The following is a 23,758-nucleotide window of genomic DNA, read 5'->3' on the forward strand; positions in this document are numbered from 1 at the left end:
GTGTGTGTGTGTGTGTGTGTATGCGTGTGCGAGGGTGAGAAAGAGACGGCGCCAGATTTTCCTCAAGTCAGACGAGGACGAACCGAGAGGAGCAACTCACACAAACATAAGATTCAACCACCGTCACCACCACCACCCCCCGACCCTCGGAAAATTGATCGACAGGGTAATGAAAGCTGCATCCCATGGATGGATGTGTTTGTGATAATACTGAAGGAAAAGAGACGAGAAAGCGCTCGCACACTAAATTCAGTCTAATAGTCCTAAAACTTAAACATCATACACACAAACACTCAATACTAAATCACTTGTTAAAGTTAAAGCTATCACGACAAAACTGTAATTGATGCAAGGATGCAAAGTAAAAAATTCTTGACAATATATTTAAGTCAACAATTTTGCTATATTTAATTCCTAGTTATTCTATTACATTATTATTTATTTTTTTCATTTTATGAAGATTTACAACTGTTAATACGGAAAAATGTCCCGATGGGGTTTGAATCTGGTAGTGCCCTTGGGTGATGGCGGGAGGAAGGGAGGTAGGTACACCTCCTCCTCCGACGCCATAAAGTTGCATTGGAAAGCAATTCGACCTAATGGCCCTGTGTACAATGCGAACTAACCGAAGGGGAGAGGAGACATCTGGCATGCCTTGTAAACCAGAGTCCCTTAACCTTTTTCGCAACCGACATATATTAAACACATTTTTTTTCATTTCACATTTACAAAACCCCCATCCATTTCTCTCATCAACAGTTTGTTTCGTTTTTGTGTACATGAAACGTTTTTTTTTACCATTTTCTTCAAATAGTTTGGACATTGGTTGGAAGTTCGAAGAGCAAGTTATTGGAACAGCAAATTCGTGAACGCACATTTTTTAGAGCAGTCCATTCGACCTAAATACCTCGAGTGCCACTTGATAAGGTAAATATAGGCGCTCGCTATCAGTGTCAACGGTGATAATGATGATGGTAAGGAAATAATCGCGCTATGGTGAATACATGAACAAATCGATAAATTTCCGTACTCACATACACACTTGGTAACTACAGAATAAAAGATGCGAACCCTAAAATCGAGCAAAGAGGAAAGAAAGACGTGGGCGCACCGGAGAGCAGGTGTAGTACGTCGAAGAGGGCCAAAACTTTTCGGCTAAGTTGGTTCTCTCGATGGATGGGAATGAGAGAGAGTGAGATAGTTAGGCGGTACAGGGGCATGCACACAAGCAAAGTTTGCAGGCAGCTCTGGAGTTCCTGACCTATGATACTCCTATAATAAGGTAATTGGAATTCTACAACCGACACTTACGACTTACATTGTTTCCTTATAAATATAGGAACGTGCGCGCACCTTCGCTCCTCCAGAGTGCGTAAAACCGTTTCATTTTCTTTCTTTTTCTCATACACCTGATGGGAGAAAGAGACAGAGAGAGAGAGAAAAAAACGGCGTTAAATCACACCTGCCCGATTGAGCAATTGATACGCCAGCAAGAGCTGAAGACCGAGAGAGAGAGAGAGAGTAAAAAAGCGACTATTCGAAGACTTAAATGAAACAAATGTGGAATTGATCGATGACTTTGTTAAGAAGAATCCGCGCGCGGCCGCACGACCTCACGATTAACAGTGCAAGTACGTAATTGTTCTTCATTTGTTAAATATTACACTTTAACACTGCGAATCCGAATATAGATCATTTCTTTATATTCACAAATATCACAGTTTCATAAAGAAATCTTGTGTTCTGTGTGCAAATTTCGGTACGTGATGATGCTGCTCGGTGGCGCATGATCATGTTGCCGTGGCAACCGGCTCTGTAATTATTAGGAAAAACGATGGTTCCCTGGCAATGGGAGAGCCGACCCCAAAACGAAACAACAACAACAAAAAAATATTATATTTTTTTTTCGTTACAAAAACATGAAAGAGCACGAAACAATGGTCTCCGTGCTAGGTCAGCCCTTCCATAGTAAAAAATAATAAACGATTGTTTTCGAAAAAAGAAACTACAATTTTTGATCATACAACAATAATCCAAGATGGTCATCAAAAGACAAAATCAATAAACACGCTAGCTAGATATTCGATTCGCTGTTATAAAATCTAAACACTTTTGTTAATAATATTGATTAACTTATGTACTTTGTACAAAAATGATAAATTTTCTCGGAACGTATTTCGTTTTGGAATTCGTTGAAAACGCTACTGAGACAGATGTTAACTTCGAAATTGGACGCATTGAAGTATATTCGTCAATCGTCGCCGCCTTGGATGTTTTAAACAAAAATTAATAGATTGGTTTTGCGGCGAACATTCGAAGGAACAGTCACTTCACTGGCTATTTCCGCGGACGTAAAACAACGTTTATTTTTAAGAATACGAACATTCCTCGATCTACTGGTAACAAAATTGATAATAATTACGTACGTGCAACAAAAAGTATTAAGCGAGTTACAACTTTTAAGTTTAGTATTAATATTAGAAATTATATATTATACAGTCAATAAACTTGGAAATAAGTTATTGATTTTAATTATTGAAGTATTAGTTTTTCTAATGTAGTAAATACTTCGGGTACTTGCCAAGCAACTACTCAAGTTTGTCTTTATTTTGTAAGGCTTGTCGATGTATTGATTTTTGCAATTGATCAAAGTATTCTTCGTATTTTTCTATGTCTAATTGTTGTTCTTGTTAATGTTGGGTGGGAGGAGGAATCGGTGTTGGAAGGATCGAGAGTATGCATGTATGTGAAGAGGAGGTGTGCCCTCTCGCGAGTGCATCCGGCGAAGAGAAGAGTTTGTTGTACATGCATACACACATACATTTATATGTGTGTGTGTGTATGTGCACGTATACATGTAATGTATGGAGGATGGTATGTGTGTGTGTGTGTGCATGCGGAGGACCGGCATCGAGGCAGCAGCAGCAGAGTCAACCACGTGGCCGCATACACCTGTATATATACGGGAGTAGGTGAGAGAGCGCTGCGGCCCAATTCAGCTTGGCGCCCCGCCGAGCCGTAACCATCCCCTTACAGGATACACTCTAGTCGGCGCGTCGTGGACCCCCTGCACACTTGTCGCTCTGCTCTGCTGAGAGAACATTGACTCTCCTTCTTTCTCTTTCGCAAAACCCAACCGATGCGGATCTTTGCTGATGCTGCTATACAGCAAGGCATCCACCATCATCCTCCGACCGGTGGTGCGCTGCTGCTGCTGCAGCTCCAATACCATATTAACAATTCACCAAATTAATGGCACACATAAAAATAAGGGAAAACATATCATATCCGTTGGAGACAACCAGTTGCCCTCCTCATCTAACTGGCTTTCGCACGTTACAGCTTCATATTTTTGTTGCTAAACTTCTGTACATTCGTGCTGTATGTACGTACGTACGTACGCTGGCTTCGGGCTGCGGATGGACGTGTACGAAATTTGCCTGCAGTCGCCTGAGCATTTTTTGAACGAGCGTGTAAAGCGCGCGCCGTATAAACGGCGACCCACGACGCACCGACCAGAGTGTAGACGTATTGAGCTCTAGTGCCTCGCGAGCGGCCCACACCAACCCCCGAGAGTTAGGGGGAAAGCCCCCGTACAGGCGCCGACAAAAATATTTTACATATATACCCACACACACAAACGTACATCCAAATATATATACACTTTTATATATATATATATAAATATGTACGAGTGTATCTCACGTCTAGTTCTCTCTCACATTCATTATGTAATTCATTTTTTCTCATTAGTCCATTGCTGCAATGTAATTAGCATTTTGGCGCCAAAATAAAATACATGAAAATTTCAAAATTTGGCAAAATGCAACATATCTACACGGTAAATTTAAGTTATCTATGTGACATGTCTCTGAGTGACCATTTTAGACTTTTAATTTCCTTTCGTTAATCAAAGTAATATTGTTTGGTAATATATTAATTGGAAGTCACTCGTGATATGCGATCGAAAAACAGTCCATGCTCTTTAAGTAAATTTGTCTAAGTGGATTAAGACCATTGAAATAAGTGAATGGTTGCCGCCTTGGATGTATTTAACAGAAGGCTTTTCCTGCATCAATTGTCACTAGGATGAGGAGGTATCAGGAGTATTCATGTTTCATAATAGCAAGACTAAATTTGGAAACTTACCCTTGATCCATCCTATCGACGGGATTCGGACCGGGTCCCATTTGACCGGGTATGAGGCCGTGTCCGGGACCCATGGGACCGTGCGAGGACATGGGGTGGCCGGGACCGGGTCCGAAGGGTGAACCCGGTGGCATGCTGAAGCCGCCCGGCGTTCCGAAGTGCTGTGCGTGGGCGGCGACGAATTGGTTGCCAGGCCCCGGGCCCGGTCCGCCGACGAACGGGGGCCCCGAGGAGCCAGGACGACCGAAAGGCGGTCCACCGGCGGACGGCGATCCGAACGGTCCTGGGCCGGGTCCGTTGTAAGGCGGCCCGCCGCTGTTCTGGGGCGGCGGGAAGCCTCCCGCATTGCCAACGGATTGCGGCGGCCCCGGGCCCGGCGTCGACGAGCCCGATGGCGCCGGCGATGCCGTGTACTGCGGCGTCGTCGAACCCGGCGGTGGCCCCTGCTGCTGGTACTGTTGTTGCTGCTGGGGACCGGCCCCTGCCGGTGATCCCGCCCCCGCCGGCGGACCCTGCTGGAATGGTGATGGCCCCTGGAAGCCCGCCGGCGGCCCGGAGAAAGAGTTCGAGTTCGGGGCAAAGTTCTGGGGCTCCGAGCCGGGCGGCGGTCCCTTCCAGGTGGTGGCGGGGTCCTCCAGGGTGACTGGCAGCGTGATGGGGGGAGCGACGCGGCGGCTAAGGCCTGAAACACATACAATTATTTATAAACGATTCATACAAAAATCCTACACACACAACACACACACGCTGCACACTTTCTTTGTCGATACAATGAAGAAAACAAAATAAATGTACATCACCCGAATACTCGGAACACTACACCACCGTTAATCCCAAAAAACCAGGTAAAATACTTATTTGTAACAATACCCCAAGAAGAATACCCAACCGATACAACACCAAACTCAACAACCGAACGAAAGTTTTCCACCTCAAAATCGAAATCGATTTCGAAGACTTTAAAGCAAATACAATATAAAATATATTTATATAATGAAGCAAGCAAATAGTTACCGTATGTAAACATTGCACTAAAGTAACAATACCGTCCACAGCAAGGAATCAACTACGACTGATATAAAATCTACACTAGCACAGTAAACAAACTCAGTTAAAAATTACAAATATTACACAGCAATATACTGAACCACAACCACCACCATTCAGCACGACTGAATTAAAAAATATTACAAATTAGCAAATGAAATATATATTTGATTGAACTGAAACTATTCCCAGTATTGAATATTACTAACAAGTAGACACTGAAGAAAATTGTATATTAAATATTTGCAGCAAAATTAGTATAAGTATAAGTAATTCATAAAAAAAAGTGCAATTAATCAAAGTGAGCTAATTGATATTTTGCCTAAAAAATTGAAATATGAATTACTCTCAATTTTGTTTATAACGTAACAAAAAAGTTATAACATACTTAACAAACTATACATGTCTCAGCATATAAACTTATCTTCGAGATAAATTTACACGAATGTTGATGTATTCACGTTTATTATGAATGAACAAATACAAGTGTAGAACGTCAACATTTGTATTTGTTCAAACATAAGCCAATAAAATATACAAGACATCGGTCGATAGGCGTTAGAAAATTGTAACTAAATCAATATTTGTTAGTGTTTATATAGATTTATATATTTTAAACGTGATATGTTTATGCATTAATTAAATTAATAAAAGGAGACGTCAAATGGATCCATCAAATTGTATATTTGTATAAGAGTAATTTTCTATTCTTGTTTGTTTATCACGTTTATACATATATATTATAATAAATATTGTTGTAGAGGCGACACAACAACGAAAAAAAAAGAAAGAAATGCCGCTTTGCACTTTGAGCCTTGTGCATCAATATCAGAGTTTTATTTTTGCATAAAAGATATTGTCTATTTCATTACGCAAGAACAACATTGACTGCAACAATGAACCGTCTAATGATATCAACATAATAAGTGTATTATTTTTATAATAATTAGTTTCGATGAGGCTTTCGTCACCGCCAAGATGATAAAAGCAGTCGCATTATACAGTAACAATTGACAGGTCCGTTTAGTTTTTTTTTTCTGTTTTCGTGAGAGGGAGGAAGGAATTACGTAATTGCAACGAGATCTCGGTTTTAAAAATAAACGCTATTGAATTATCAACGATTCGGATTGATATAATTCGTGGAGAAACAATAAAATGTGACGATGAGAGGAGGTGGTGGTTGAGAATGAGAGGAGAGACGTGAGAGGGAATCCGTCGAAGGCCATTTGGTCGTAGAAACAAAAGAACGAGGTGCTCTGAGGGAATCGAGCGGGCCGAAGGTAAATGCGAGCAGGTATGGAGGTTGAAAGAGAGGTTAGGATGCGACCGGTGCTGGCAACATAACCTACACAAAGCAGACGGGGAAGGAGGTAACGCGTTGGGTGCTACAGCTTGGTATTCTATACTACTTTCGTGGTGGTGGTGGTGGTTGTTGTTGTAATGATGAAGAAGTAGAAAGAGGATTTTTCCTCTTTCTTCATTAAATGATTGATATATAGATATATGTATGAAAATGATGATGCGTGGAATTACATTTATTTTTTCGTTGTCCGGCGCGACCTTGTCTCATGCTGCACAAATCACGTAAATTTTGAACGGCTAGTATTCGTTCGGTGCGGCCGCATAGTTGTTGCTGCTGCTGGTGGTGGCGATGATGTTGGTGGAGTTGCTGCAGTCTTCGCCGACGCTGCCGCCTCTTCCACCGTTACCAAAGCAAACTCCTCTCGATGAACAACTACTAAAGCGTTGACGAACTTCCAACAACAATAACAACACTTCTTCTGCCTCCTCCTCCAACACCGGGCGATCAACAATAACAACAACAGCACTCACTAGCCGGCCAGGCCCGCACATAAACATGTTACATACATATGTGTATGCAACGGAGAGACCACCGCACTCTTGACTTGGAACAGGCAACGACGAACAAACGAACGTACGGGAAAAAAAAAAGACGGAGGAACGAAAAACACACGCACAACTGCGGCGGAGCTTATTGCGAGTACCCCCGTGCTCCAACGAAAGTGTAGCTCCAGCTACTAGCGCAGAGAGAGGAGAGAACGAACGCCGAGCAAACGTGTAGTAGTATTATTTTTGCGAAGAAGATGCGAGCGTCTTGTTTACTTTGCGAGACGATTGCAATTCACTGCGGTCGCGACGAATCAGTTGTTCAGCGGTGAGCGGGAGGACGCGATAACAACACCACGCACGCAGCACAACACAACCCCCATTTCGGCCGAGAACTTCTCAAGAAACTAATCTCGTAAACACTGCCGGAGCGTGCGAGAAGGGAGCGCGCATGTTCGTCGACATCTTTGTTTACTCGGTACTTGCGCTCTCTACTATACCGGCACAGCCAGCCCCCAAGCACACTTCACACCGCTCAAATACGCTGCAACGATCTTACGAAACGTCTCTTCTCGTTCGCACCATCCACCCATCATCCATCATCATCTCGCTTTTTGCTTTACATATACATCAGAGCTTCCCAACCTTTCAGATCACCACCACTCATTACGTTTCTTAAATCAACAATCATTCATTAGAATTGTACTAATTACGTTATAAATAGCCTCAATTGCATTCGCCTTCAAATAGTTTCATTTTAAACTCGATTAGGCGGGAATTGCATTTGCAACCGTAAGAGTATTTCCTGTCAATATCCTCCAATTTCTCCGTAACTAAAGAAACAATTAACACTCATTACGTGCTCGAAAGCAAGGTCTTTTATATTAAACTTCAAAAGGTCAATTGTTAAAACTTCATATTGGCAGAAACATCAACATGCGATTAACAGTATAAAATTACATCTACTATTACTTTGTAACATATATTTGGGAAACATAAAGGAATGGTCAAACACAAATACTACAGCTCAATAAACTTCTAATGTTATAAATCGGTTATTGTTATTGGGAATTGGAGAAATTGTATAAAAGCAAGGAATTAATGAATGATTTCTGTTGCAGCTCTCGTCGTAAGTAATTGAAATTAGAAAAGTTGATTCTGATTTTCTCCTAAGCAAGCTGCAGATGTTACCATGGTAACGACAGTTATGTGACAGTTGAGTGCAGTTAAGTTGGTACTGCGATGGTATTGAGAACTAAGCTGCAGCGAAGGCGATTAGAATTTGAGGAAAACGTTTGGAATATCTGCGAATCTGCGCGGAAATTGGAGGCATCATCGGACAAACGAAAGGGTTACGTTATTCGCAGACTGCAGTGGCGACGAAGATGCAGAGCAGGTAGTAAAAAGGAGAGAAATATCGTTTTTTTTTTAGGTTAACGTAAATAAAGAACAGTTGGTCGCGTTCCACGCCATGCTAGATCTATCAAGTCCGTCTGGAGGATGATGGTATTATCGACGGCTGCGTAATGATCTCACGCAACGTGTGTGACGGAGAGAGAGGTGCAATAGAAATATGCGAACATGAAGAATAATAGGTGAAACGGAAGTTTATTTACGTCTTTTGATGGAGGTCGAATGGAATGTGGGGGAGTGTTGCGAAAACCGATAATAATTATAATAAGTAAACAACTAAATTAGATGGATTGGTGAGTTTAGGTGAGGTGCGGGAAGAGGAGGAGGAGGAGTGCGAGAGAGAACGGTGCTGGTATGCAGTGCGTGCTGCTAGGGGAGGAAGGAGGACGCCCACCTTTTTCGGCCTGCTCGGTTGATGGTGGTGGTCTCCTCCTCCGTGCTATCGCGGTCGGCTGGTCAACTGAATTTCTTCTTGGGCCTCCTGCAAAAATTATCCTGCGAGAAACCGCCGAGTGCCGCTGCTGCCATTTTTACTGGCGCGATGTGACGCGACGGTTGATGCCAGTCGGCAGCGCTCTGTTTGCTCGCCGGTCGCCGCCGCACCGCTGCATTCCAAACGGAACCCAAATTTCAAATCTCGATGCCGCTGCTGCTGCTGTTGCCGATGACGATGATCCGCACACACGCACGCACCACAAACAACTTTTCTTCACCAACCGAGGAAACAGGTAGTCTGCAGTAGCAACAATAACAACAACAAACAAACAAGTAGCAATAAACTGGACACCTAGATTGAGGCAGAGCGAGACAGAAAGAGGGGAGATAGAGAGAACGTTTGTGTGTGTGTGATGAAGAGAAGAGAAGAAAAAAAAACGCACCCGCGCATTCACGTTTCCCGCACACACGAACTCACGGTGAGGAGCGACAGCAAAGAAGAAAAGAACGCAAAGAAGAGCAGAGGAGATAGATAGAGAAAGAGAGAGAGAGAGAAAGAACCGCTGTGTGCGTATTTTTTTTTTGTTCGGATCGCTCCGATTTTTTTTTTGGTTGGTGTGATGGTCTCGCGCGCGGCGTGCGGCGGCGGCGTTTTTTCTCCTCTGCCGCCGCGAGAGCTGAACGCGCGGTGGTTGACAGTGTCACCCCTGAAAATCAATAAGTTCACCGTCGCCGCCAAACCGCCCCCCCTTCCCTCGAGTCCATTCAGCACTCTGCGATTATCATTACTACACTACTACTGAAAACAAGCGAGTCACGACTGCGAGTGCGTTCGTTCGTTCGTTCGCCTCTCCACCTAAGTTAATGTGTGTGCGTTAAAAATTATCCTTCGGTGCCTTTCGTGTGTCGGCAGTTCACAACGACACAACGAAGAAGAGAGAAAAAAAGAAACATACACACTTATCCTTCTTCGTCTTTGCAGAAACAGAAGAACGCACGGCTGGAGGCGGCGATGTTGCAGGCAGCAACAGAAGCTAATCCTGCTTGCCGCTTGCTGCTGCTGCTACTCGTAACGCAATGATTGTGATATCACAGCAATGATGCTAGGTGAAAAGCGCGCCACGTATGCAAAGACTCCTTTCGCGTGCCGACAGCTCGCGTCACAACAATAACAGCAACAAAAGAACATAAACACTTCTTATTCGTCCCTTGCCGACGCTTTGTTAGTCGCGCCGATCTTCCGGTTCTCGCAGCAGGAGCAGAAGAAGAAAGACATACGTTAGTCAACGATCGCTACTCTCGCAAGCAATGATTGTGATATCACAATAATGTTGGAAAGCAGAGCAACCGGTAGCAGATCGCCTGGTGATGAGCGCTCTTCGGCCGTCCGCCCCCCCAGAAACCGGCATTCGCACTCGACGAATCAAAATAAAGAGAGAGAGAAGAGATCGAGCGGCGCTCCTGGCGTGACTTTCGACCGGCGATAGAGAGCTTTGATCCGTGCAAAAAGAATGCAGAATAGTGCGCGACGGAACCGACCGTCCGTCCTTCTCCTTCCCGCAAGCGTTCATCCGTTCCTTGCAGGGGTATTATACGCAGCGATCTTCCCTCTCATCTCTTCCTTCCTCTCATCAAAGCTGGCCACTCTCTGCACAGACCCCTCGCGACAATCGTTCTCTGATCGTAAAAAAAAAAAGAAATGCGTAACCCCTCACCACGCCTACTCCGCTACGAACCGTTATATCCCTTAACCATTTTTTTTTTGTTACTCTTCCTTGGCATACTTTTACCAATGAACGTACATCCACACAAAAGTTAATCATTTTACTTGTTAAATATTTAACAAATTCAACAGCTAGAAACGATCGAAATTCGTTACAAAAGTGTCGCGTCCACAAATGGAAAGAGACTGCAGCAAAGGATGCGCGCATACCGGTTGTAATTGCTCTTGGAAATTTGTATTTGTTTGTTTGTTAAGACAAATTGCATTTTTCACGTAATTACAGCGTTTGAAGCGCAACGATCCCAATCGCGATGCGCATGTTTAGTTAGGAATCATCGTCATATATGTTACATGATTAGGTGGATCCTTTCGGTCTGCGCCGCCGAAACTGGTTTACATATAAACACATAATCTTGTTTCCCTCTCGTCTTCTACGGTTCGTTGCGGAGGATTTTAATTAGTCGCCGCCGCTGTCCGTTTCACCAGTCTACCCTTCAGGCCGTGTCATTGTTCATCGAGTCGTCATGGCTCGACCGAATTTCCGAAAGGAATGCGTAACTACAGTTGCGAAATATGCGCATATTTGTATTCGTTTTTTGTTCTTTTCTAGGATTCTTTCGAAATACACACACATGTATGTGTGTGTATCAGTTCAAGGTTCGTCCATTACGTTTCGTCTCGTGGTGTCCTTCTGCTTTGCTTTTTCTAAATATAATATAATATTTCGATGAAGAGGAGGAACAGCAAATAATAAGCGAACTGTATGCGTATTGGTGCTCGTAATATCATTCAAGGCTTACTACAATGAATCGGTGCCCTCGGGCATTTTACCTGGGAACCTTGAGACGGGACGAAATTTATTGCCTCCTGCATCGTGTTTATCACATGGGACACTCGTCGTTTCCCGCCAATACTCCTCGTACTCTCCTTTCCTTTCACACAAACAAGAAACGGGATAATTCCAGAATTTGAAAAACAATTAATTCACACCCCATTATGTCATTACAACTGACAATTAGGTGGCTGTTAATTTCTAATGACATCAACAAACCCTATTTGACAGTTAATTAACGCACATAATTTATTTGTCAAATTTACAACTTATTGATGTTTCATAATATACATATAACATTCTGTAGCTTATAATTAATCTACAAATATAAATTATAATTTCATTAATACTCGTATAACTCGTGTCCACAAAATGCAGCATTCATATCTTCACTTTGAAATTTGAAATTGCGGCAACGTTATTTAAATAAATAAAAAAAAATTACGCAATATTTTCCTAGTGTAAAACTGTCTTCCCAAATGAATAACGCGCAAGTGTAGGCAACTCCACTTACAATCCAAAGCTATGGTGTAAATGGAGTTGCCTATTTGAAAAAATAAATCAATCGTCGATTCCTTCGATTTCCACCACATCCAAATTTATAACGTCCTCACTAACATCACCAACAGTCAATGCTGCCGTTTCTTTCTGTACAGATACAATAATATTTCGAGGCGGCGGATCTTCAGCAGACTTTTCGTCTACGGCCATTTCGACGTTGCGTCTCTCCCTAATAATCTTAACTTTCTGCCCCTTCTTCCTCTTGCTTTTACTGTTGTCCGGCTCGGACTCGCTCGAGCTGATGACGATCTCGTTGACTTTCGGACTCTCCACGATCACATCGGAATCGGAACCAGAATTGGCCGCCTTCTCCGCCGCTCTGCTTTTACTCTCGGCTTCGATGGCCAACTGAGATCTGATCGCTCTCGCTCTGGCCTGAAGCTCGAGCAGTTCCAGTACGCTCAGCAGTTTCTCATTTTCGCCTTCAGGTTTGGTGTTCTCCAGTTTCAGTTCGTTCTTGATCTTGCGTCTCCTCGAATTTTTTGATTTGTCTGTAAACGTAGTTCGGGTTTAAATTCATCAAATCCATCATCGAGTGCAGAACAGTTACCGTTCTTTGGATCCATCTTTTTCTTCTCATTGGGACTCTCATCGACGAAACAGAAGTCCTCTTCATCTGAAATCTCATCCAGCGAAATGACATCTACAGCTGCTTGATCCTCATCTGTGGAGGAGCTCTCGTCATCAGTGTTCTGACCCTCGAATATTTTCTTCAGTCTTTTATTCGAGATGCCCAGCAACTCCTCCAGCAACATTGTTTTTATCTCCTCCATATCAAAATTCTAAATTTGTATGAATTACACTTTTGATTATTTACAAAATAAATATGAAATACCTTTAGAGATTCTGGTGTGAGTGATTTGATTTTCCTTGTTTTAAGAGTCTTCAAGATCTCCTTCATTAACTTTACTCTGTCATTGGCATAGTAATATAGTTCATGTTCGCTTTCATCCTCACACTCACTGGAGTTACTCAATTTAACCTTCTTCCTGGCGTTCTCTTTCTTTATCTTCTTTAAATGTTTTCTCTCCTTTAAACTCATTTTACATCAGAATTACTAAATTACAATTAGTAAACAAAGCTTAACCTAAAAAGTTGTAAATATTCTTTTTCAAAACGTTGGATGGCGCTGTTATTGGACCTTCATGAAATAACATTAGTTCTTTCATTGTAGGTACTTGTGTTATGTAATATTAACATTTCCAATAAGTTTAATACTACAACAGTACTAGTGCAAAGTTGTTTCCGCTACAATTTAAATATTTCAAATTCAAATCATTACGTTGGTATTCCATTATACATAGTTACATTTGGTTTTTGACCGTTTCAACTAGTTTTGATTTTGACTCTGTCAAGCGCTTTAAGCGCATTTTATGTTTTTTTGATTTGTATTTTTTGATTTTAAACAAAAAAGTCTTTAATTGACGATTATCCACTGTTGAACTATCAGAGAGATGCGCTAGATATATACCCATAGTGAAAGACTCTCAATTGGCTGCGTTTTGAGTGTGTGTTCGTGTTTTGTGTGTATATATAGACTTTTATAGGTTATAATAATTTGTTGGTGCCGATTGTCGTCAGCTAGGATGGAGCAAACTATGGATAATTCTCGAGCGTTGAACACGGAAGTGTTGCAGCTGGCTGCCAGACACATTGAAAAGTGTTTGATAAAAGATAACAATGCGCCGACACTGCTCGACCAGTTGAACATTAATCCACAGAGCGGACCCACAGCAAGTGGATTGAGTGACCATGACTACCCTGCTTTGGTGGGTCTTCCACAGAGCATTATCTCTAGGACCCAAATGAAAACACTGTCCAAGGTGCCATTGCCGCCAGAGATTATGGAACATTTTAACCGTATCCTTTTAATATACATTATTTCCAGCTTGAAACTTTGATATATTAGAGAGTTGTATATGTGCCTTAATGTTGTTTATGCAGATATGCAATGCCACTGTATGATGGGGCTGTTTACAGAGATCAACCGTGCTTGGCTGACGATCGACAGCGATATCTACGTTTGGACTTATGACGATGGCGGAGATGTAGCATACTATGACGGGTTGAACGAGACGATAATCAGTGTGGGACTCGTGAAACCGAAGTCCGGCGTCTTTCAGAACTTCATAAATTACCTGCTGGTCCTTACGACTGCAGTGGACGTTGTCGTGCTGGGCGTCACGTTCGCTGCAGGCGATGAGGATTCGCTGAAGGAGATCCAGCTGGTCTCCGACCCGGTGTTCACAATACCGACGGACGGGGCTATGATGACCTCGATTGTAGGTACGGCGACGGGCAGGATGTTCTTGGGCAGCAAAGACGGCTGTCTGTATGAGATCACCTACCAGGCGGAGAGCACCTGGTTTGGCAAACGGTGCAAAAAGTTGAATCACTCCACAAGCAAGCTCTCATTCCTGGTGCCTTCGTTCGCTTATGCAGCGATGACCGATGACGATGGCATCGTGCAGGTGGTCATCGATGATACGCGACATATCCTGTACACGCTGACGGAGAAGGGAGCGATCGAGGTATACGACCTGGGGGAGAACGGAACGTCCATCAGCAGGGTGATCAAAGTGTCGCAGAACCAGTTGGTTCAACAAGCTCATAACGTTGTCAAGTACGTAAATCACAATCATTACTAAGGTGTTTGTTTTCATCGAAAGCATCGTACTCTTTCAGGACGCTGGACAGTCAGAATTTCCATCCCATCGTTAGTATATCCGCTGTGGAACTGTGCGAGTCGCCGCGCATCAATTTGGTAGCCTTAACTCAATCCGGAGTTCGTTTATACCTGAGCACAAGCGGACAGGCTCAAGTCAACATGCCTCTTCCTAGGCCTTCGACTTTGGCCTTACAGCATGTGAGGATGCCACCCGGGTACTCGGCTTCCACGCACTACAGACCCAAGAACATACATATGGCTGAGTACCGCGACAGGAATCTGCTGATGGTGTCCACTGTGAACGAAAAGGAAGTTCTATGGAGTATCAGCTCCGATCTGTTTCCCTTCTATCCTATCCTTATGGAGGCAACCACGAACATCGAATTGGATGGACCGGCGTTAGCGATGGCCGAAGTAATTTTAAACAAGATTATCACATAGAAACCAAATCATCATCATTACTATTTGTAGATTAAGTACAATACGAATATGCTGCTGCAGCCGACTCAACAGGTACCGCCGTTAATAGTGAGGCAGCATTCGGAACCACCCAGGAAGTTTGTTATCCTCACTTCGCAGGGTGCTCACATCCTAATGAAGCTGCGACCGGTCGATCTACTGAAGCAGCTCCTCGTTGACACCCGTGGCCAAGACAGTGATGCTTTGAAGGCTTATTTCAACATCCAAAACGATGAGCAGGCGTGCGCTACTAGCCTGATTCTGGCCAGCCTCGAGGCTCCTCAGAACCTCGACGTCGCAGATTACGCCACGAATGCCTTCTTCGTTTTCGGAGGCGAACCCAAAGTTGCTACTCCTGCTATTAACAACACCATGAATCAAACGTGTAAGTATATACTGATATTTTAGTGTTACACTATTTCTAATTGGATCTTTTTTAAAATTTACTAATTTGTTATATATTTTAGTTGGGAATCCGTCGATTTTCTTGCCTAACATGATGTCGACGCCGATGCAACAGCATAGTCCGTTCGCGCAGACTATGCCGATGACACCACAAGTGAACTTCACCGCGAATTCCATAACACCGGTCGTTCCACATTTCCAGCCCAATATGAGCCACATGTACGACCCCAACAGCCAGTACCAGTTTTCCTCCAAGCATAACGGTCTTTATCTGTACGTGGCGCGCATTCTCAGGCCCATCTGGAATCTGCGATGCGTCGAGAAGATGACATTTGATGGGAAACGATTCTATGTAGGTCGATATTTGGCAATGTAACGAGCGTGTCTACAATCGGATTTCCATTTTCAGCTGACCAGCACGTTGAATAGTGAAGAGTGCGCCTGGATCCTTTGCCATCTGACATCTCTGCGTATCTTCCTGCAGCAGACCACTCAAATGGCGATCTGCAATAACACTACCGTGGCTAAGTCGACGAATAAGACGGGCAATTGCACGATGCAGGACGTACAACTGGAGGAGCGACATTCCCTCGACGCTCTGAAGATGTTCGTGGATCATGCGGCGCAAGTGCTCGGCCTCTGGAAGGTGCTCTGCGAGCACCAGTTCCACATGTTGATGGACACCTTCCAGGCCGAGCATCAGCAGGTGATGCAGAATACATGTTTCAAAGATATCTTGCTGTACGGGCACGACGTCTGCGCCACCCTCATCAACACGCTGATCAACAGTTACCTGGGTGACAATGCCTCCGTTGATTCCATCAGTTCCAAGTTGCGCGAGATTTGCCCGAACCTCTACAAGAACGAGGATGCGGCCTGCTCGAAAGTAAGTAGCGGTCGACTGCCGACCAACTTCAACGTATTATACTTGTAGAGACAATAAACTCTCATTGTTTATGTTATTGAATTCGTGTACGAATAATTGATACAGCGCTGTGAATGATAATATAAATGTTGATGTTTGTACGCAGGCAAATGAAATTCTTAAAACAGCAAAAAATGTCAATAATCTAGATGAGAAGGAAGAACTGCTGTCGTCCGCGCTGCAGCTCTGCATCGAGGTGGTGCCTAACGTGAACCTGAAGGAGATCTGCGAGCAGTTCAGCACGCAAAAGTCTTACAATGCGGTCATCATGTTGGCCACGAAGTGCGCGGAGAAGATCGACCCCGAGAACGTCGGTGAACACTTTTACAAGAACGGCGACCAGAACGATCAAGAGGGCTACCAGTATTACGCCAAAAGGTACATTCATCATTATCGTTATTACGTTTTGTGTTCTACTCATCCATTTCTTCCTCTCTCAGGATCGAAATATACAAAGTCGTGACCGCAATGTTGGATGATATTTATTCGCAGAATGATGTCACGCAGAACATCAACGGTCAGGTCCCTGTCGAAACCGGCGAGAACATCGTGAGTGGCGTTTTGCATCGCGACAGCTTTTATAATCGATTCATGCCCGAATTCTTCTTTCCGTAGACTCGTCGCGTAATCTCGAGCATCCTGAAGCACAAGGATGAGCTGCTGCACATCGCTGTGTACGAGTGGATGATGAGTAAGCAGATGAACGGCGAGCTGATCTCCGTCACGGAACCAACGTTGGAGACGTACCTGCTGAAGGCCACCCAACACAATCCCAGCAACATCTCGTTGATGGACATCCTATGGAAATACTACGAAAGCAACAATAATCACGCAGCTGCCGCCAAAGTTCTCAACAACTTGGCATCCGTCAATCAGTGAGACTGACTGCTTCCAATGAAATCGTTCGATCCCACTAATTCGCGTTTGTTTTTTAGGACTTCTTTGAATATGAAGACGCGACTCAGCTACCTGGCCAGATCGCTGATGTGTATGCGTAGCGACAAAATCGGATACGCTCCATATCTTGGCGTATTCCTGCGCGAGCTCGAGGATAAATTGGAGGTGGCCAAAGTGCAGGAGCGGATTCTGGAGGCGATCGTGAATTTGAAAGGTAGACACATGGAAGCTGACGCTGCCGAAAAAATGCTCAACGGAAAACTGTTTGATATAACGCAGGTATGCATCAACGTGTATCAAATCAAATTAGTTGAAAATTACATTTCTCCTTTTTTTGTGTGAAGCTTTATGAAGATTTCGCGGAAAAGTTCAATCTGTGGGAATGCAAATTGGCGATCATCGATTGTGCCGGTTACTCCGATAAATTGCTCATCGAGAATATCTGGAGGAATATCCTTCAAAACGAGCTGTGTCGCAGCACCAGCTCCGGTAACGATAAGATGATCCAGATCCTGACCAAAGTCAAGTCTCTGGTGCGGCTGTACAAGACGTCGAGCACGTGCATCCCTCTGGATTACTTGGTGCAAGAACTGGAGCTGATCAGCGCCAAGCTCAAAGCGGACACAACACTCGTGCCGAACTTCTTCGTTTCCCTGGAATATCCCATCGACCTTCTCATAAACACCTACAATGAGTGAGTCACACAACATCACCATCGAGCAGTATCAATATTTCTAATCGTTTCGCAGATCCATGATCCGATCACTTAAGGACAACTTCTGGTTGGCCGAAGAGAACGAGTTCCATTACTCTGAAGCGATGGCAGCCCTCGTCAACGCCTTCGTTCATTTACACGACAAATACAGCAACGTCGAAAAGTAAGTCCACCAATTCCATATCATTCATTAATTATATTTACCACGAAATGTTGCGTTTGCAGGAGGAAACTGATAGCGATTTCGCAGGACACAGTCGCCGGACTTCTATCCAATTTGTACAGCAAACCGAACACCGAGCATATCATCACGCTATTGAGGTCCATTCAAAATAAACTATCGCGGATGTAAAAGCATATTAGGATTAAGAGAACTGCAGTTTTCCCCCCGGCATCATTCAGTACGATTACACGTCAAAATACTTGTTTCTGTTTAGTTCTAAAAAAATCAAATACGTTTTATATAAATACACACACACATGGTGATTTTAATTTTAGTACAGTACCATTGATTTTGCCTTACCGCCAAGATCAATCTTTGTATCATTATTTATACATAAATATTGAATTTATTAAACATGCATTCTTTTTTTTTTTTTTAAATATTTACACCCTTTATTTGTTTGACACTCGCGAAACAACTTCATATGAAGCCAACTAGGATTTATTAATCACTTTGATTGTTATGCAACTGAAAGTGATGGGAGGAAGGGCGTGACGCGTGGGAGGAGCTAAAGCAGAAACGAGAAATATATGAAATTTTTTTATTAATTCTCACAGAAATGTAAATTTTTAACAATTTGTATCGTAGATCACAATGATAGTAGAGTAGTAAGTAGTAAATAAGCTGTAAAGGTACAAAGGGGTGAGAGAAAATAAATAAATTTCACAGCGCCGAGAAAAGTGTGACAAGTCAATCAAAAAAAAAATAACAGAGCGAAGAACAAAAGTTATCTGTGGCATATCTATACACACACACACACATATATGTATATATATATCCGTATGTAATAACGATTTGAAAGAATGTCGTTTGATTTGGGGCGCGCGCAAGTGTAATTTTCAGTTCGTGTATGATTTTTTTTTTAATTTTTTTTGGTTTACTATCAAATATCTTATCTACCTTTATTTTTTTTTTGGTAAAATTATATAATAAGGTGATAATAATAATGGATGCAATGAAACACGTGACAAATGCAGCGTTTGAAAAATGAAAAGTTTTCGAACTGAAAAGTATCTAGAATGTACAAAAAGAAAAAAAACTTAACATCGTTCATCATTCACAAGGTCTTCCTCCTATGTACATGTCCATCGTATTCTCTTTATAAATTATTGTTACATTTTTATTGTTTCATTTATATTGTCTAATTCCGACATGAGAGATTCGCCAAATATCTTAACCTTACTTCATTACTTCATCCATCCTGCTCCTTCTGTTGGCACATATAAAGAAACTACTTCTTTCATAGAATATAATAATAATAATAGATTCTTCTTTCTTTCTTTCATCTTCTTCTTCACAAAAAAAAGTAATCGTATTTTGTACTTAAGTATATGCAACTTATATATATATGTACACGCACACATACACAATGAATGTACGCGAAGGTTGATTTTTTTTTATTTAAATTTTAATATCATCCAGTAATTTGACGACCGATTTGTCTCGTTCCCCGCCCCCCATCGCCACTCCGAATCATGAGTGGGCGTGTGTGTGTTGTCGAGTGGGCGGGGCGATGGGCGGGATCGTTCGAGTAGCCACACGGCGCCAATAACTAATTATATATATATATAAATGTATATATATATATATACACATAGTGTACAAAAAATGTATATAAGTTTGACTGCGTGGTCGTTGTATGTAATAAAAGATGTTTCCCCGTCTTTACTCCTCTTCTAATTCTTCTTCTTCTTCATCCGGACTAAAAGGATTCCATTTCCAGTCAACATTTTTATACACAAAAAGGGGTTTCAAACTCTCCTCTTCCTATGACAATTATGATATGTATAAATTTTTTTTTTAAATATTTTTTTTTTCTTTGAATTTCGTTTACACACACACACACATATATAACTACCCGAATAGTCTCACGATAATAACACTCTTTCTGTTTTATAGCGAAAAAAAAAAGAGATAATAAATGAAGAAAACAAGAAAAACAGTGTTTCTAAACCCCCCCTTACGAAACGAGAAAACTAGTAATCACAGTATCACAAAAAAAAAATAATAATAATAAATAAAAAATAATTGAGAATTTATATAAAGGAACATAAAATCTAACTAAATAAATAAAACATTAGACACTAACAATACTGATACTTTTTAGATTATTTTTTTTTTGTTTGCGCTTTACACGTACATATTTATAATATTTTTGTTTGTTTGTTTGTTTTTTTTGGTGGTGTTCTGGCAGAATTCGAATTTGTTCTTTCATGTAATAAGATATTGCACAAGCAACACCGAGAGTTTTTTTTTTTTGTTTATACGCGCAAATTTTCTTTTTTCCAATTTCTTTTCTAATATTAAATAAATTATTGAACGAATACTAAAAACATAACAGAAGAAAAACGATTTTTTTTTTTTTGTAACTCTTTTCGTTAAAATGTCTCTTCATCCTCACAGGTCGACCATTTCAATATATATATATATAATTTTTTTTTTACGCTTTTCTTTATCTTTAAACCTTACTTGTAAATATTGCTTTGGTAAAATCATCTTTGGGTGGGTAATATTGAGCTGAGGGTTTTCGTCCGGTGGAGCTTCTGGTGCGAGAGACGGAACACGCTCTTGATGTGCTCGAACGTGTCCACGTCGTAGACGGAGCGAGCGGTGTTCGTGAAGTCGAATGGCTCCTCTATGCACAGCAGCTTCCACTGGGTGGCGTCGTTCTTCGGGGCTCGTGCGAATTTGCACTCCTCGACTGGTAGGAGGGCCGCCTCGCGTACGGATATCGCGTACTGATTGTAGTCAAAGTAGCTGTAGTACTGCAGGAATCCCAGCAGCAGCTCTCCCAGCGACTGCTTGTTGTCAGAGCAGAACATCGGGATGTCCTCCTGGATGTCGATGTCGTGGATCTCCAGATCAGGACTGAACATCTGCGGGTACATGCCTTGCAGACACGGCACCACAGGCGGCGTCACACCGCCTGAAAATCAAACAATGTAAAGTTGGGCGACGATATTCGATGCACGTAAGGTTCGACTTACATTGCAAGTACTGTATGACCATCAACGCCAGCGAGTAACTCGAGATGGTCATCCTCTTGGCATCGTTGATGTCGTTTGTCTGCGCCCACAGCTTGACGATTGCTACCAGCGGCCGGACGCGCCAATCCGAACGAGCATAGCAGTTCATCAGATGAGTATTCCTGATGCCCACCGAGTTGTTGCAGTTCAGATCGACCTCGAACCCATAATTCGCATCCTTGAATTTCAGGATCGGCACCTTGGCCATTATTACCTCCGGAGACCGCACGAACGCTGCAACGTTAAAAGCGTCGTTACGAAACAACGTTAAGCAATCTCTCGAACGCTACTTACAGCATCTCTCCAGGGCCTCGTTGATCTTCTGCAAATGATGCAGGGCGTCGCTGCGGGCGTCCGTTAGGTACGGCCGCACCAGCAGGCAAATGTCGATGTCGCTAGAGTCCAATCCTAGGCCGGACATCGTGGAGCCGACGAGGAATAGGCCGTACCGACTGAGCACGTCCTGCATCGACAGGTAAATGCTCTTCCACAGATCCAATTTTCGCAGGTACGTGATCTCCTTCTGTCCCTTCACCTGGTACACCTCCCATATCGCCTGGTTGAGCGACTCGAACTCGTTCATTTGCTGGCAGCTCGGCAATTTCGAAGGGATCTTGAACATGTGAGCCCGCGACGTAAACCTCTCCATCAGACCATACACTCTCCTATCTATTTCACTATTATACAATCTAGTCTTCTTCTCATTTTTCCTATTGATGGCTAAATTTAAACCGTTATGCTGCTGCTGCTGCTGTTGTTGCTGCTGCTGACATACAGTATTTGGATAATATCTAAAAACCCAAGAAGCGAACATAAGAAAACCGCTTTCTTTCATAATCAGCTTACTCACTTTGGTTTATAATGGCCATTGCTTTGGTTTATAACAGCTGGGTATACAACGTTTTGAGAATTGTTACAATACTTATTACATATATAGGTGTTTTCTGCAAACGTAGAATGCTTGTGTCTAGCACGATGACAATTTAAACCTGCAAAAAGAGATGAGAACATGGTGTATAAGTTAAGATGCAATCGAGGACGTATACTACCTTTAATATTCATATTTGGGGGCGAGTCTCTGCTCTTATAAGATCTGCAGCTTTCGTCACTCTCGGAACCGTGCGGTGAATTACACCTAACATCGTTCCTCGGCGATTTCCAACCGCTCTTGCGCTTGAAATTGTTAGAGGAGGAGTTGTTAATGTTGTTGTTATTGCTAACTGTGCTATTGTGCGGGGGCGGCGGCATCAGATTCAGCGGCACGTTCGGCAGCATACGATACGAGACATTCAACGTCGTTGTCGTCGTCGTCGAGTTTGCGTTCCCCTTCAGCCCGTTTCCGTTCTTCGCCTCCTCCCTATGGTGGTACTTTTGATGATTGAAATACTCGTTTTTGAATTTGATCGGATCTATGTATCCCGTATTGACCTTATAACCGCCGAGCACTTCCCTGTGCAGATCACTGCACCTCTTCATCTTGCTGCTGCTATTGTTGTTGTTGTTGTTGTGTGGCATCAATGGGTTCGCAGCCATCAGTTGCATGTGTGCAGTCGAGTACTCCATCGGATTCATTCCCCTTTTTCTTTTTCCACTGGCTTGAACACCCTTCAGCGTTCACTCAATTCCAATGTGTTGAATTAAAATAGATTGTTAATCTGCAAGAGAGCAAAAAATTGTCACACTTGCAAAAAGGTAACTGTCAAAATGGGGCGAAAAAATGGGTCCCTTTTTTTTTGGTGTTCCCTGCTTTGCATGCAAACCATTTCCCTAGCCTCTACACATTTCCACGATCTGTGCAAACTCCACCGTTTCGCACGGATTCACCATCGCAATCGCCTGACCGTCCTTACTTCCCTCCTCCACCATTTCAACTTACCATTATCGAATTTGCGGTAATTTCGGTCTCAATAATTAATGATATTGCATCCCACAAGAGAAACCGAATTCATACGTTTGACAGTTGCTGTACATATGCGTGTGTGTGTATGCAAATATGTATACACTCACACACTCATACATTCGCACGCTCGTTCAACCTTGCATTAATGCATATATATACAGCACATTTACCGCCAATTTCCGGCTTAAACACGTACCAACCTCGACCATAAAACGAAAAGTTTAAATCCTTTTCATTCTAAAAACATGTAATATAAACCTTTAACATACAATCATTCTCTTCAACGTTACATAATCGAATAATATACACCATTAACCATTCAAAGATTGATAAAATATAAATTCCCATACACTTTCATATATATCTGCAAATGGGAATTGCCAGAAGAAGAAAACTAATATTTTAAAATATATTTGATTCATATTAAATATAATTAAATAAAACACAAAGTAATAATAATTATTTCAAGATTTAACTATCTTTATTATATAACTATGAATATGTCTTTTAAATCAGATTATAGTTAAAGAGA

At 42.4% G+C, this 23,758-nt stretch overlaps 4 protein-coding genes across 7 annotated transcripts in view; 1 reads left to right on the forward strand and 3 right to left on the reverse strand.

The window, feature by feature from the left end:
- The window catches only part of LOC108564528 (LIM domain-binding protein 2), a 19,995-nt gene extending 12,259 nt beyond the window's left edge, over nucleotides 1-7,736 (reverse strand). Inside the window, exons 1-2 of one of the 4 annotated variants that reach the window (XM_017923595.1) lie at nucleotides 6,730-7,736; nucleotides 4,150-4,831 (exon numbers count right to left, since the gene is read on the reverse strand). In XM_017923595.1, coding sequence (XP_017779084.1) covers nucleotides 4,150-4,831; nucleotides 6,730-6,766 — 719 coding nt within the window. In that variant the 5' untranslated portion in view covers nucleotides 6,767-7,736. The remainder of the gene's footprint in view (nucleotides 1-4,149; nucleotides 4,832-6,729) is intronic. The other 3 variants (XM_017923597.1, XM_017923596.1, XM_017923598.1) reach the window with 3 other exon arrangements.
- Nucleotides 7,737-9,768: 2,032 nt separating this feature from the next.
- On the reverse strand, nucleotides 9,769-13,124 carry LOC108564526. Its single transcript, XM_017923592.1, has 3 exons — nucleotides 12,844-13,124; nucleotides 12,559-12,790; nucleotides 9,769-12,499 (listed from the first exon to the last, which is right to left on the reverse strand). Exons 1-3 carry the CDS (start codon nucleotides 13,048-13,050, stop codon nucleotides 12,009-12,011), a joined length of 930 nt encoding a protein of 309 aa, XP_017779081.1. The 5' UTR covers nucleotides 13,051-13,124; the 3' UTR covers nucleotides 9,769-12,008.
- A 238-nt stretch (nucleotides 13,125-13,362) lies between these two features.
- On the forward strand, nucleotides 13,363-18,452 carry LOC108564532 (nuclear pore complex protein Nup155). The gene is made up of 13 exons (XM_017923605.1): nucleotides 13,363-13,868; nucleotides 13,953-14,631; nucleotides 14,694-15,090; nucleotides 15,148-15,520; nucleotides 15,603-15,892; nucleotides 15,950-16,426; nucleotides 16,572-16,843; nucleotides 16,906-17,014; nucleotides 17,081-17,340; nucleotides 17,401-17,641; nucleotides 17,707-18,056; nucleotides 18,112-18,240; nucleotides 18,303-18,452. Exons 1-13 carry the CDS (start codon nucleotides 13,595-13,597, stop codon nucleotides 18,427-18,429), a joined length of 3,978 nt encoding a protein of 1,325 aa, XP_017779094.1. The 5' UTR covers nucleotides 13,363-13,594; the 3' UTR covers nucleotides 18,430-18,452.
- Nucleotides 18,453-18,827: 375 nt separating this feature from the next.
- Nucleotides 18,828-23,303, reverse strand: LOC108564533 (poly(A) RNA polymerase gld-2 homolog A-like). The gene is made up of 6 exons (XM_017923606.1): nucleotides 23,203-23,303; nucleotides 22,376-22,981; nucleotides 22,177-22,315; nucleotides 21,621-22,117; nucleotides 21,288-21,560; nucleotides 18,828-21,226 (listed from the first exon to the last, which is right to left on the reverse strand). The coding sequence occupies exons 2-6, from the start codon at nucleotides 22,896-22,898 to the stop codon at nucleotides 20,793-20,795; spliced, it is 1,866 nt and encodes a 621-aa protein (XP_017779095.1). The 5' UTR covers nucleotides 22,899-22,981; nucleotides 23,203-23,303; the 3' UTR covers nucleotides 18,828-20,792.
- Nucleotides 23,304-23,758: the final 455 nt, after the last annotated feature.

This window comes from Nicrophorus vespilloides, unplaced genomic scaffold (assembly GCF_001412225.1).
Source record: "Nicrophorus vespilloides isolate i.1.1-1 unplaced genomic scaffold, Nicve_v1.0, whole genome shotgun sequence".
Lineage (NCBI taxonomy): Eukaryota > Metazoa > Arthropoda > Insecta > Coleoptera > Silphidae > Nicrophorus > Nicrophorus vespilloides.